The following is a 15,698-nucleotide window of genomic DNA, read 5'->3' as shown; positions in this document are numbered from 1 at the left end:
TATATGTTCATATGGTAGAACAGATGGAGGCAGGAAGGGCACAGCTGGCCTCAGTCCAACTTCGGCAGTTGATCCTTTCCTCCACTCCTCTGTTCCACAATCTTCATTCCACACTGTGGCTCTCAGGCCCCCTGGTCCTCTCATTCCCTCCATTTTTCCACTTCATCAGATGTGCTTCCTGGGTCTGCTCAAGGAGAGCTTTGCCCGAGGAGCCCCTTTATGTGTGTGTGTATGTATGTCTCACCCTTGTAAGTACTGAGCTGCATCAGCCAGGCGCTGCAAAGATGGGGTATTCAGCCAGGCAGTGCAGGAGTGTGGGCCAGAGGAAAGGAAAACCCAGTGATGAAGACCAAGGGCCCAAGGTGCCCAGAAAAACCACCCACATGGGGGTAGAAACAGTTAAGGGCTTACTGCCTGTACTCCCTAAGGGACACACTCGCTAACATACCCTGTTATGCCCTACAGAGCTGATTCAATGCTCCCGAAAAATTCCCCCAAGAATAAAGAAGTGTGGGCTTGGGGCACAGCAGGATGTGGCCTAAAAATTATTCCTGATGAATTTGGTTCATATCTTAAAAGGCCTTGTAAAGTACAAGCCCTGCTTCAGAAGATATTCATGCTTTTATGCATTTATTTTAAAAACACTTTAAAATCATGAAATATATCATGCATACAAAAGAGCAAATATAATTATATGTATAGTTTTAACAAGATGAATAAAATACACACTGTGTGAGGACGAGAACGTACCTGTCCCCCTCCCCCATGTCCCCTGCACTCAACCCCCTCCCCCTCAGAGGTCGTCTCTCTCCCCAGTTCTGTGGTAATGGTGCCACTGCTTTCCAGCTTCCTTACACATGGATGCCTTCTTAAACAATTTATGGTCAATTTAGTCTGTTTTTAAGCCTTTTATACCTGGGATTATTCTGCATGTAGTCTTAGTCTTGCGTGGTTTGCTTTTCGTGTGTTATTTTTTAGAGCGCTACTCAGATCCTTGCACTTAGTCATTTTCACGGCTGCCTGGGATTCTATGATCATAATAGCTCAGCGCTACTGCAGATTTTGCTTTGTTCCCAGTGCTCTGCCGTCCTGCCAAGAACAGCCTCCTATGGACCCTCGGGTGCACATGGCTAAGGGGTCTCTAGGGTATACGCTTAAAAATGGAACTGCGGGTTGTAGGGTAGGCACACATTAATCTGACTAATAATGCCAAGCTGTTTTCCCAATCTGTATCAATTTACTAGTTTACACTCCCACCAGCAGCAATGAGAGTTTCCACCAACACTTGGGCTTAGACTCTTTGGTTTTTGCCAACTTGGAGGGCATGGAATGGTATTTCGTTGTGGTTTTATGTGTTTGTTTATCATGGAAACCATGCTTCTCCCTGCAATCAGATCGTAGCACGCCTCTGCCCTCAACCATCCACGACTTCTGTCTCATTCGCAGTAAGATCCAAAGCACAGACCACAGCTCAGAAAGCTGTCGTCTGTCCCCAAGTTCCCCCCACTTCACCTCTTTCCATTCTCTGCTTCCCATTTTCTGCTCTAGCTACCTGGCTTGAGACAGACACCCAAGTTCACCCCTGGGCCTTTGCACCTGCTGCTCCTTGGGCTGGAATGAGCTCTCCCTCTGTCTCCCCAGCTTCCTTTGAGTCTCTGCTCAACGTCACTTCCTCCAAGAAGCCACTCTCCACCACCCTATGCAGTAAGACCCCTACCCTGTCCTGCATCCCTTTCACCTGGCTTCAGTTCTCCTTATAACACCTAATCTTTCTTCACACTACATATTATATTATGCACATAAATTCGCCTTGATATTTTGTATCTCTGGCTGCTTTCTTTGAGGGCAGGGAGATGTGCCTTGGTTTTGTGTCCTGTTGTGTCCTTATTACCGAGAACAGTGCTCAGCAAATGTGGGGGGCATGCATACATAATAGTTATTTGAGGAAATAACTATTCAAATGGTTAGTTAATTTAAAATAGTTATTTAAATATCCAGGTTAAATAGTGTGCTCCAGAAAGACACAATGTTATCGTGAACTGTCGCATGGCCCCTAAATCTTCTACATTCAATATTCACGCTTCAGATTGAGAATTAAGAAAAACAGGCATTTAAGGCATCAACCCAGACTATGTGACAATGGGCAACCCCAGCCTATGTGACAGTGGGCCTGATTCCCTCAAACCTCATTTTGTCGGGGGGCGGGGGGTTGCTGCCGAGCTGCCTGGCAGGAGACAAGCCTGCTCGCCTCCCTGGAAGGGCCCCTTGCCCTGCATTGGGTGGGTGGGTTTGGTGCTGGTTGGTGCTTCCCAGTCTGAGCCATGCAGAGGTGGGCTGGGGTGGGCAGGGGTGGCATCACCCAGGTGAGGGGAGCACAGAGGTGCCTGTGGGACTCGGACGCGGTGAAACACAAACTCCAGGGAATCTATTCTCTCTGCCAGGCTCTCCCAGCCTGTCCACCATACATCTGCTTGCTGAATGCCAGAAATATATGGCAACTTTAAACATACAAAGAGACTCCTGGGTGGGGACAGGAAGGGGCTGGGGAGGGGGGATGTTTTATTGACTTCCCCTTAATTGCTGTAATTAAAAACATGTAAAAGATCCTTTTTTAACGGCTTTGCCATTATCATTAGTTGTTAGCACAGCTGCCTTATTAATTTCTCATTAGAACTCAACTCACAGCCCCTCTTTGGGAATGGGGCTGGGGGTAGCGGGGAGAACTGGCTGCCTGGAGCACCCAACATACCCTCCCTACCCTGGGAGGCAGAAACAGCCAAGGAGGGGAGAGGAGGGATTCGGAGGAGCAGCCATACCCCGCCTGTCCTCCGAAGCATGTGGGTCTGTGTGTGTGTGTAACAGAGATGGACAGACAGATGCAGGGGCTCTGAAGGGCATAGACCTGGGAAAGCCCCAGGACCAGGTAGGGTGAGGGGAGCCAGGTATAAGGGGGAACCCACTCTCAGGTACACAACTGCAGGTGACCCCTAGAGTGAGCGCCACCTTAAACTGGGCACCCCTAGTGCCTGCCTGCTGCACCTCAATCCCAGCCCTGAAGAGTGGGAGTACAGGGGCGGCTAGGAATGTGCCTTCTTAGTGGGAGAGAATAAGAGAGGTCGTTTATTCCAAGACATCCTGCCTAGGTGACCTCTCAGAGAGAAGAAAGTCTCTTCCTCCCTGAGTGTTAGCCAGGCTGGGAACCAGGGGCAGTGGTTGGTGTGCATTGATCAGTAATGTTTCAGCCACCCACCCGAGTAGGTACTGACAGCAGCGTTTCTTTTCACTCAGGAGAAAACAAAGGCACAGAGAAGGTAAGTAACTTGCCCCAGGTCACACAGCTTGTGAGAGTAAGACTGGATTTCAACACTTGGATCATGGCTGGGTTCATGACCACACCCTGTCATGCAGAAGAAGGTGGAAGGTAGAACTACTGGCTGTGAGACTGTAGGCTGTCCTTGAACCCCTCTGAGCGTCAGTTTCCCCATCTTGACATGCAGCTCATAAGGTTCGCCTTCCAACCTCTCAGGCCCATCCTGGGAAGCCCCTGGAGGGAGACAGTCACACAGTGACACCGGAGGACAGTGCTCAGGAGGGCACTCTGCACCAGGGGCGGGCTGGCTCTGGGCCTCTTTGGAGATGGTCCTATCCAGGCTGGGCCATGGGTCCTGACCCAGAGAGTCTCTTTAACTTTATTTTTATTTTATTTATTTATTTATTTATTTTGGAGACAGAGTCTTACTCTGTTGCCCTTGGTAGGGTGCCGTGTCATCACAGCTCACAGCAACCTCCAGCTCTTGGGCTTAGGTGATTCTCTTGCCTCAGCCTCCTGAGTAGCTGGGACTACAGGGTCCTACCACATGCTTGGCTATTTTTTTGTTGTTGTTGCAGTTTGGCCAGGGGCCGGGTTCAAACCTGCCACCCTTGGTATACGGGGCCAGCACTCTACTCACTGAGCCACAGGCACCTCCCTCTCTTTAACTTTAATAGCTGGAATAAATTTCATTCTACAGATGGGGAAACTGAGGCCCAGAGAGGGAAAGGGAGGTGCCCAGAGTCCTAAGTGAGTCCGTACCTAGGTTGGGGCTAGAATCCAACACTTTCTGACCCCTGTGCTCACAGTGGCCATTAGATCAGGGTGGGTGAGGATCAGAGGTCACACCAGGCGCTGCCCTGCACAGCCACACTCAGGATAGGGTGAGAATGGTTTTGCTGGTGTCACCTTCCCCTGAATCCAGAATCCCTGGGGGAAGGGGTGGGGGGTGGACAGTGGATTCTTCACCTTCCACATCTAAGGAGGGAGGCTGCCCCTGGGGTGAGATGAGTGTGTCCAACCAGGGAGGGAGTTGGGGGGAGTGAACCCTTCCTTAGCAGGTTGGGGGGAGCATTCATCTCAAGGCCCAGACAGCAGTGTCGAGGGCTTCCCTTACTTCCTAGCTTTAGGCACCAAAGGGCTGCAAAGGGTGGCTTCCACTTTCTGATGCTATGGAGGCAGCAGCTTCAAGGCCTGAGAAGCCATGTGTAGTGTTGGGTGCTGGTTCCCAGTGCTGTTCTGGGGCACCTGAGGCTGGTAGCCAGGAAGGGGTTAACCTGAGTCAAGCTCTCCACTCCCTCATCACACCTGCCAAGGTGTCCTGCCTCACATCTTGGTGGCAGCAGCACAGTCTAGCATGGCGGGACATGGTGACAATCATGGTCACAACTATGTTCAGGAGACACCTGGAGTCCTGGACCAGAAGACCAGAATCCCACAGGGAGAGGTGGCCCAGGGTCAGGCCAAGCTGGCAGGAGGACATTGGGAAGGGCCAGCCTGTTGCTTTGCATTTGGCCAGGACAGCATTTGATGGACACCATCCAGCAAATGGCCTGCTTTTTTTTTTCCTTAAAATGCTACTATGGAATGTTAATTGCCGCTGTCACCCCCGCTGACCCAGGGTGTGCTATGTGCGGCCTGGGCTAGAAGCTCTAGAATTCTTCTGACCCGCTTGGGAGGCAGGTATTATTAAACACAGTTTACAGATGAGGAACCTGAGCTGGGGTGAGGCTCAGAGAGGTTCAGTCACTTTCTTGGGGTCACATCCAGCAAGTGCCAGGTACACCAGGGTCCTTATCAAAGGCCTTCTGCCCACGATTAGGGACCCTTGCAGATGGGCCCGGTCACACTCCTCCAGCTTAGGGGTAGGTGGACACCTGTGGGTCCGGCCTGGTTTCCAGGGAGAGCCCCCCATGCCTGGTTTGCATGTGTGTGGAAGGCGCGCGTATAAGGTGGCAGTAAAGGGGCTGAGTCTAGAGTGCATGCATCCCTGTCACAGCCGAGGAAAGTAGCGTGTCAGCCACGTGGACACAGACCTCCCTTCCTTTTTTTTGATCAGTCAACCCAGGGGACACTGTTATTTCAAATCCAGAAAGTTCCTACTGTCTCCTATAAGCCAAGGGCTTGGAACAGACTTTCTTCACACCCGACCCCAGCCATCTGGCCTGGGTGGTATTTCCAACTGTATGTGCACCCCCCAAACACACACCTCCTGTACACAGGTGAGCAAAGGGGCTGACCAACCCAGACAGCACATCCATACACGTAACCAATACATGCCTGCGCACACACTTGCGCGTACTGTCATGCACACACACGGATACATACAGGCCTGGGCACACACGTGCACACACATGCTTACAACATGGGTAGGGTAGGTGTCGGTTTTTTCAAATATATGAGTGAGAGGCAGATTGATGCAGACACGCATGCACATGCACATGCACACACACACAAGTATCCATGTGCATAACTTACACACACACACACACTCATTCTCTCCCAGACATACATGAACAAAAAGCAGACTGACCCAGAGATGGCACATGTCTATCCAGAGCCCCAGCCCAGGTCCCCACTGCCCCCTGGACTCTTGGCACTGACTAGATGAAGTGCTGGGGAGTCCTCCAGCTGCTGACTGCTGCCTGAAATCCGTCATTTTAACTCAGGGCTCTTCTGCTCCTTGGAGTAAGTCGAGTTGCCGTTAGTGCTGATTTATGGGGACAATCCGTCCTCCACTTCTGATTACAGTTGTTTTCCATAATTATTATAAACACTCCTTGACTCATTCGAGATTATCTTTCAGATTACTCTCTGTACTCCTCTACACGGAGCAAACTCTCTCCTAGGCTAACTCAGGGGTGTGCCCCAGGGGCTCCAAATAAGAGGGTGTCTTTTTCTAAAAAAAAAAAAAAAATGTAGGGATCCTCTAAGGATTCCTACATTCCCATGTCTCAGAAATTTTCTCCCTAAGAAAACCCAGAATGAACTAGCCCAGAATGAGTCCCATTTCTAGCAAATAGCAGGGATTTCAGGGAGGGGATAGAGATTGGATGGGATACTGGGTCATGGGAGAGGTGTCAGTGGGAGCTCTAGGGCCCTGGTCCCTGAGATTCCCTGGGTTCTCCTGCAGCTGCCCTCCTCCCATTCCTTATGGGAGGAATCTCTGCTGGGGTGCAGCAGCTGTCACCCTCACAGGCCCAGTGAGGCTCTCCTGCTGTGCTCTCTGTGGATGCTGCTTCACCCTACCTCCTACTTCAAGGGACCTCCCAGTACCTCCTGAAGATCATGGGGACTCCCAGGGTATTGTTGAGATGAGTTAGATGATTTAGAGCAGTGCGGGCCCAGGGAAGTCTTCCAAGAGGAGTGCAGGGTGGCCACTCTCAAGACCCTCTTCCCCAAGTGGTGGACCCCAGAGGAGGCGCTCAAAGCAGGTGGCAAGGCCTCATTTTGAAAAAGTAGTTGTCTGGTTCCATTTAAAGGGCACCAAAGAGGTCACTCTCACCTGCAGCTCAGAGCACCATAGAGCCCTGGACTCTCTGGCTGTGTCACTGGGTCACAAGGGCAGCAGGTACACGTGGCACCTATCTGCTGTGTGACCCTGGAGAGCCCCTGCTGCCTCTCTGGGCCTTGGGTCTACAACTGTAAAATGAGGGCACTGGCCAGTAAGGCAGGGAGGGTCACCTTGTCCCCTGCAGGTGTGCACAGCCATGGCAGGACCTGGCTGGACCCGGAGTGTGGACCCTGCAGGCCTCTTGCAGCCCGCCTCCCACCCCAGGCCCCATTGTACTTACAGGCCACCTGGACCTCGGTCTGCCGCTGCAGCAGGGCCCCCATCCGGTTACGCACGATGCAGCGGTAGAAGCCCGCGTGTGCACGGTCCAGGCTGGTGATCATGTATCTAGGGGACAGACGAGACAGCTGGTGAGCAAGGCAGGCAGCCGCAGGGGGCAGAGGTCAGGCTGGGCTCAGAGGTCAGGGGTTGCCAGGCCACCCTCTTTGGCAATGAAGGGCACTTCACTCTGTCATGGGGTCCCTCCCACAGGCAAGGCCTTTGCTTAGCTGCCCAGGAAGTGCCCTCACTTTTCCAAGGACAGAGGTCCTATCCCCCAAGTCCTTGGTCCTGCTATGGCCCAGCCTCCCAGGGCTGTGTCAGCTCTGTCTGACTCTGCTGTCCTCCCCTGCCTGTGACTCACGTGGATGAGAAAGGTGGGGGCATTGATTTTTAGGCCTTGTATAGGACTGTGCTGTAAATATTAATTGAAATGGATGGAGGTGACAGAGACAGGGAAATTTACATGTTTCTCCAAATGCTCAGCATCAATTCCTTCCTTAAAATTACAGACAGCTCCACTGCAGCGGGGTGGGGGGAAGGCAAACCTGCAGGCGGCCAGCCGGGCCCATGGAGGCTTGCTCTGGGAACACCTGTCACCCAAAGAATAGCAGAGTGTGGAGCTGGGGCAGGCAGCTGGAGACCAGGTGTGTCGTACCCTCACCCGGCCGAGAGGCAGGTCGGTGAGAAGACAGTGAGACGTGGCAGGGTGGAGGGGGTAGGGGTTAGGGGCTAGTCCCCTGGTTCTCCCTCAGTGGTCACCTTTCCTGTTCCTGGGCAACAGTCCAGCAGGGCCCTCAGAGGAACGAGGGGTTTGTGCCTAGGTTATCTCACTCCAATCCTTGGGTGTCCTGGGGTTTGCCCAACTGACTTGGTGGACAAGTTCATTGCTGCCTGTCCCAGGGATATACCAATACGGTAACCCTGACATGGAACAGCCTTTTCCCGAGGAGTTGATAGTTTTGTTTTACAGGACTTTTGGCCAGGGCCTTCCATTATCACCACCACCACCACCACCACCACCACCATCATCTTCTTCCGATGGGGAAACCCCTCTCCCTTTCACAGCACCGTCTCTGCAGCAGGCGCTCTATTAAGTACTTTTCATATATTTCCTCCCTCCACACAGCAGTTCCCAGACTACGGATATCACGGACCAGTAACACTTAAAAAAATGGGCAACACAAAACTCTCAACTTTTTACTTTGCCAAGATTATTAAAACCAGCCAACCAAAAAGCAAATAATCACAAACAACAACAACAACAACACCACACATAGACAAAGAATAATATTAAAACATGCAAGAGAGAGAAAAACAAATAGAAATGGTCCGCATTTTGTTTCAAAAGGACATTTCCAAGATGATAGAATGGAAACCTAATCTCAGCACAGAGGCTACTGGGGCAAATCTCTAAACTTAAATTTTGCACGATGCTCCCTGCCCTGGCCTGACTTTTCTCCTTTTAAGGGACCAGTTGCAGACTGTCATGGGCCAGATTCGAGACCCTTCGACTTAATCTCCATGCTAACCCTATGGAGAAGGTACTTTTATTAGCACCCCTGTTTTAGAGGTGGAGAAGGTGAGCTCCAGAAATTTCTCATCAGTGACCTGCAGCTTCCCACATAGTAGGAGGCAGGGCCGGGGTCCCTCGGAGACTTTCCGACTCTGAGCTTGGCCATGAAGTGATCCCAAGCTCCAAGGCCACCTTCCGTCCCACACTGCACAGGCCTGACTCACTCTGGCTCTGCACAGAACTGAGGACCTTCTGCCTGCCCGAGCCTCTTATCTCTGCCACCGGCTGCAGCTCTTCTCCGTCTCTCGCTCCTGTGCGCAGCGTGGTGACAGGGCAGGTAGCGAGTACCTGAGCTCTGGCAAATCTCTGCCCCTGTTTCACCCAGTCCTCACCCCTTTGGCTGCCGGCAGCCTCATCTCTCCTGGGGCAAGGGGCGGCAGCTCTGGGCAAACATCTGGGTCTCTAAAATGATGGGGTGACCCAAGGGAGAAGATGGGAGGAGAGCTGGCTGGAAAAGCTCAGAACCTTTGGAAACAGAATCAGATATCACTAAAAAGCACCCAAGAGGGGAAAATAAATAGAAGCGTTCAGCCTCTGTCATAATGAAAGAAATTAAGATCCAAACAACAAGGTGAGGCTTGCCATTTATTCTGTCAAAGAGTTTCAGGTATGGTCAAGAGTGAGGGGGAAGGGAAGGCCTGCCGGTGGCACTGTAAATGTAAATCTATCCAAATTAGCATACTCCAGCTCTTGGACCCAGAGGGGGTGCTCCTGAGAGATGGCCTTTTAGGTGTCCTTGCAACTATGCGCCAAAAAACAGGTACAAGGACGTTCACTGTCGCATTGCTGGTAATTGCAGAGACTGAGAAAAACTGGAAGCGACCTGAGCGTCCACCAAAATGGAATTGGATGGATAAATGGTGCGGCAGCTGTGGGGTGAAGGAAGAACCCCTTCATGGGATGAAGACGGAGGTCGCCAAGATACACAGCTGGAGAAGAAACAGGGTGGGAGCGGAGGGGAGTTTTGTGACTAAAAACATCAGGTAGTAAGATTCTAAACCATGTCAGAGGTGATCACTGGGGACAAGAATTACAAGGTCTTCTTATCCACTGCTGTTTATTGATATGGGCTACCAAACCCTAACTTTAATGTTTTGGATCATATGAAATGAACAATAAAAATAATTTAAGTTTGGGCGGCACCTGTGGCTCGAAGGAGTGGGGCACTGGCCCCATATGCTGGGGGTAGTGGGTTCAAACCCAGCCCCGGTCAAAAACTGAAAGAAAAAAAGGAAAATAATTTGACCAAAAAAAAAAAAAAAATCAAAGAATAGTGTGATGAAAGGATTGTAGACTATTATTTGGGTAAATTAAAATATTAATATATTTCTCTCTGTGTGTATGCAAATATATGTGTGCAAACACACACACACATATAACCACACAAACACTCTGGTATATGCATCAAATTTCTTTGAGATGGATACTCCAGAATGTGTTATCTCCCTTCTGGGAGAGGTATCTGGGATGGGGAGGGAGGGAGACTGCTACTTTTTTGATTTTTATGTCTGTCTAAGCCATTAGAATTTTCTTTATCGTATGCATATACTGCTTTTATTTTAAAAATAAAATAAAAAAATGCACTTTGTGCATATAATTTAAGTGTACATTATAAAAAAAGGCACCAGGGACTCATCGGATCTGGATTTGTTTGCTGATGTCAGTGAAGTGTGGTGAGATTTAAACTTTAATAAAAGTCAATTTCTACAGGAGATTCTATGTCCATTTGTTTTAGCCAGGAGCCCTCAGGCCCCTACCAAGGCCATAAGGAAGGCTGGTGGGCTTCTGGCCTGTCCCGTCTCCTGAGGCCTCCCTTCTGTTCCCCTCCGCGGTTGGGGGCAGGTGCTCCCCAGCCTGGCAGCAAGGGCCCTTGCTTGCTCCTCCTGCCTCCTGCTCTGCGGGCTGCCTCTTGGTGCTCCCTGCCTGGGAAACCTATTTCTGGCTTGGAGGCAACATTATTTAAAGTAACAGTTCCGCCCACTGCCTTTCCTACCAGGGAAACCCACTTCACTCCACCCAAATTGCAGCTCTTGTCTCCCCGCCTCCAAGGCGGTAGAAGAGCCATTTGGCCAGAATCACGGTTTGCAAATCCAGGACTCTGTACGCGTCTCCGATAATGACAGTAACAGCACTCATTATCGCCATCGTGTTCCCTCCTGGACCGCCAGGACACACTCAGCCTGCAGCTCTGCCGTCCCACCCACCCGTGGCTGGCAGCCCAGCAGGGGACTGGCTGAGTCCAGCCCTGTTCAGGAGGGTGAATGAAGTGGCTTCTGGAGGAGGGAGGACCCGAGACAGCCCAGCCCACACCTAATCCACCCATGAGGAAACGTGGCTTGGGAGAATGTGCCAAGATATCCCTGTCAGGGAGATCTGGGCTTGACTTTTATTTCTGCTCTTTCTTAGGAGCATGGCCTGGGAAAGTTATGGAGCCTTGCAAACCTCAATTTCCCCATCTGTAAAATGGGGATAAAGGTGGTCATCTTTAATGTGAGCCTCCCAAGAGGCTCTGGGTACAAATGCCTGGCATGTGGTGCTGCTGCACAGATGCCTGTCAAGTGGAGGGGTAAAAAGTAAGTCATAGGTGGGGAGTGGAAGGTTCTGGGGTGAAATATACAGGGACTTTGGTAGGACAAAGAACGTATGGCAGGAGCCCTCTCCCTTGAGTGGGGCTTCCTGAGTGGGGCTCCATGCCAAGGAGCAGGGGACCACAGAGTCCCTTGCTTGGCACATTCCTTGGCTCTTGGCCCCCAGTCTCCTGATCAGTCACCTCTGTCTGCCTCTTCAAGGTGGAAGGGCTGAAGCCCGGCTCCTCCAGGGTTGGGCAGCGAAGCCTCTTCCTGGTGACCTGCAACCTCATTCTCCATCCAATGAACAAAAGTTGGGTGGGTGTGGCCTGTAGGAGTCTGTGCACACCTGGATTCACCTGTCCTGAGGCCCCTGCAAAGGGCTGCTTACTTACTAATTTATTATTTACTATAGGAACTATATCCACATGATTCAAAATTCAAAGAATAAAAGAAAAACTAGGGAGCAAAAATCTCTTTCACCCTTGCCACCCAGCTGCCCTCTCATCCCTGACCTCCTCAGCTCACAGAGGCAGGAAACTGTTGTTAATAGTTACTTGAGCATCTTTTCAAATTTCTTTATGCAAATGAGGCAAAGACACATTCATTACCTCTCCTCTTTCTACACTGGAGACACATGGCCTCCTGTAGGCGCTGTTCTGCTCCTTGCTTTGTGCCGGTGACATTATATCTTGGAGATCTCTCCATAGCTGCACATGAGCTTCCTTGGGCCTCTGACAGCTGCAGAGGACGGAAGAATCTTCTGGATGGACGGAGCTTTGCTTTCTCCCAGTTAGATGGTCAAAAGGAGCAGGCAGTAGAGAGAGGGCCTGAGGCCTGGGCTTGGGCTTGGGGCAGAAAGAGAGTAGTGAAGGAGGATGAGACAAGGACCCGCACCCCTCCTTGTTATCCTGGCCAGAGTGTCCTGATTTTAATCCGGCAGGACCCTGAGGCTCAGTCCACTCTTCCGAGATGACGAGATGGGTTTGGGGTGGAGGGCAGAAGGCGGCCGTGGGAGGAAGAGCCGGGACAGATAATTGGATTTTTAGAGACAAGAGAAGAGCAGGGGAGAAAATAACTGCCTAACAAATGTGGCATCTTCTCCGGCACGCGGGGAAACACACAATGCCCTTTTTGGTTCGAGTCCTTGAGTGTCACAGTTGATATTTAAAATGATTCTTACTCGCATTAAATAAGATATTTCAATTCCACGAAGCTGTCAGGAGCTGATGCGGACACCAGAAATAATAGGCACACTCTCCTTGTATTGTCCTCGTTAATAAATCAGACGCCCAGAGATGCACGCAGCGATGCTAGCGTGGAGGAGGGGTGCGTGCGTGCACACGTGCCCTTGTGTGCACACACAGAGCACACTCATTTACACCTGCCCATGTGCACATGCACGCTCATGCACACATTGCTATGCACACCCAAGCACACGCATGCGGCCCACATGCAAATGCACACACACACTCCTGCACACACATGCCGCTCACACCCACGAGTGTGCACTTGTGCACACACACACTTCCTTCCACTAGACCTACTTTCCTTGGGTGAAAGTACCCAGGGAGAGGAGGCAGCTGGGTCACCATCTCTCCTGGGGTGTTAGGAACTCTCCCACCAGGTGCCTGGTGCCTGCAGGGGTCACTGCAAATGGCCAAGGCTGACAGGTTTCAGGGATAGCAGCAGGTGACAGAATCAGAAGACCCAGGTTCTCTTCCCTCTTCTCATGGGCTTGAGGCAGCGGTGCCAGGGTAAGTGGCATACCCACGCGCACACGTGTGTGTGTGTGCTCAGACACCTGTGAGCACACACCTAGCCTGTTCCAGCAGCAGGGAGACTTAGACGGTGGTCCTGGAACTGGACCCCTGGCTGGTGTCCTGCTAGAAATGAACTGACTTGACATTGTTGATCTGCTTTTGCAAAGATTCTTCAGGAAAGAAGAACTCTGTCCAGGGCAGTGGAAAGGGAAAAAATATGTCCTGGGTAATAAATGACAACAACAATAATATAGATTCTACATTAGCATAGCAATAACTGTTACTATCATTGTATGGACTGTCACTGTTCGAAGGGCTTCACCGTGTATCAACTCATTTAATCCCACAATACTGGAGGAGGCAGTGCTAATATCAATATCAACCTCAGTTTAAGGCTGGGCTGGGGGTTCACACCTGTAATCTCGGCACCTTAGGAGGCCAAGGTGGGAGAATCACATGAGGACAGGAGTTTGAGATGAGCCTGAGCAATACAGCGAGACTTTTGTCTCTACAAAATATTAAAATATTAGTTGGACGTGGGGTACAGGCCTGTAGTCCCAGCTACTAGGTAGGCTGAGGTGGGAGGATGGCTTGAACCTAAAAGTTTGAGGCTGCAGGATGCTATGATGTGCCAATGTACTCCAGGCCTGGAAACAGAGTGAGACCCTGTCTCTAAGAAAATGACAACAATAACAATAACAAACTAACTCTGTTTACAAATGAGAAAACTGCAAGAGTAACTAACTTGCCCCAGGCCACAGGGCTAAGTGCCCAGCATGTTGGGACATCCTAGCATGCAGAGAGCATGGACCTCAGTGGGATGTGTGCCCGACAGTTTGGGCTTTTTTATTTCTGGGGTTTGCTTTGAAGGACAGTCTGCCTATCTGCAGTCTGCCCCCTTCACATGGAGAGGTTTAATGATGGAGAGAAACAAGTGCTTCTGAGCAGGATTTGCTCTGGACCATGTTAATCAAAAGCTACTCCTAAGTACTAGCTATTCTGGTGACAGCAGAGGCTCAGGAAGGACGAGCTGGGTGGCTCTGGTAAACCTTGGTGGGTCTTCTGATTATGGAAGGGGGGGTCAGGGATGGCAGAGGCCAAGACAAACAGCCAAGTTGATGGGCATGATAAGGTCACTGGAATGCTGCACTTCCCTTTGGTAGCAGTCTTAAGGGACCCGAACTTATTGATGGGGGTGGGGGTGGGGGGAAAGGGAGTGAGAGAAAGAGAAACAGAGAGAGAGAGGAAGAGAGAGAATGAGAGAGAGAAAAAGAGGAGAGAAAAAGAGAGAGAAAAAGAGAAGGAAAGAGAGAGGGAGAGAAATAATGAGAGAGAGAAAAAGAGGAGAGGAGAGAGAAAAAGAGGAGAGAAAGAGAGAGAAAGAATGAGAGAGAGAAAAAGAGGAGAGAAAGAGAGCAGAAGAGAGAGATAAAGAGGAGAGAAAGAGAGAAAGAGAGAGAGAGAAAGAGAAGGAGAGAAAGAGAGAGAGCAGAAGAGAGAGAGAGAAAGAGAAGGAGAGAAAGAGAGAGAGCAGAAGAGAGAGAGAAAGAGGAGAGAAAGAGAGGGAGAGGGAGAGGAGGGGAGAGAGGAAGGGGAGGACAAGGAAAGAGGAGGGGAGAGAGAGAGAGAGGAGAGAGGAGAGAGGGAGAGACAAAGACTGAGAGACAGAGAAACACAGACAGACAGATAGACAGAGGGGCAGAGCCCTCACTGGGCAGGAAGCAGGGGAGCAGAGGAATGGCAGTGGGCCTGCCTGGGAGGAGGATGTCAGGATACACCCTGTGGTGAGGATGGCAGGGCAAGTCAGGAACCATGCTTTCTGCTCTTCTATTTTAAGCGGTTTCCGTCCTGGGCTGTAATTCCCCTCCCACATCTCTGGTAAGAGTCTATGACAGGCACGACTGGCTTCTGCTGATGTGCTCTGGGGAAGGATGCTCTGCTCCTGGATGGGAGGGGGAGGCTGGCTGAAGAGGAGGCAGCAGCCTCCGGAGGGGAGGGGTCGGGGAAGATCTTGAATTGGTTCCGAGCAGGGGTCTGGAGAGGTGGCAGGTGAGTCCAGGCGATGTAAGCACAGTCTTCCAGAATCCCTGGAAGGCTGAGGAGGGGCCTGGACTTGTCCCCATATAGAGGATGGACATTTGGACAGCAAAGAATGTGGTGGCTCTTGGAAGCGGAAGGACCTGTGACTTTGACAGTACTGATTAATCTCAGGTGTCAACTTGTCTGGGCTAATGAGTGCCTGGACAGCTAGTAAAGGATTTTATCCAGGTTTTTCCAGAAGAGATCAGCATCTGATCTGTAGACTGAACAGACAAGATCACCCCACCCACGTGAGCACCACCCAACTCACTGAGGGCTCAGAGAGGACAAAAAGGTGGGAGGAGGAGGACTCTGCCCTGTCACAAGATGGGACATCCATCTCCTGACCTTGGACATCAAAGCTCCTGGTTCTTAGGCCTTTGGGCTTTGGGACTCACACCCAGGGCCTCCCCACTTCTCAGGCCTTTGGGTTCAAACTGAATTACACCACTGCCTCTCCTGGGTCCTCAGGTTGTAGTCGGTAGTTCAAGAGACTTCTTGGTCTACGTAACCAGATAAGCCAAGTCTCATTAAAAAATACAGCAGAACTTCCATAGCTGACCACTTCCCT

General features: G+C 50.9%; 1 protein-coding gene across 1 annotated transcript in view; it reads right to left on the bottom strand.

Moving 5' to 3' along the window:
• SDK2 (sidekick cell adhesion molecule 2) overlaps nucleotides 1-15,698 on the bottom strand; it is a 248,615-nt gene that overhangs the window by 98,899 nt on the left and 134,018 nt on the right. The window contains exon 3 of the mRNA XM_012802853.1: nucleotides 7,112-7,211. Within this exon, the coding sequence (XP_012658307.1) occupies nucleotides 7,112-7,211 (100 nt within the window). The remainder of the gene's footprint in view (nucleotides 1-7,111; nucleotides 7,212-15,698) is intronic.

Source organism: Otolemur garnettii, unplaced genomic scaffold (assembly GCF_000181295.1).
Source record: "Otolemur garnettii isolate 467f Iridium unplaced genomic scaffold, OtoGar3 scaffold00018, whole genome shotgun sequence".
Lineage (NCBI taxonomy): Eukaryota > Metazoa > Chordata > Mammalia > Primates > Galagidae > Otolemur > Otolemur garnettii.
The sequence above is the reverse complement of the archived record's forward strand: the minus strand, read 5'-3'. Positions and strand labels throughout refer to the sequence as shown.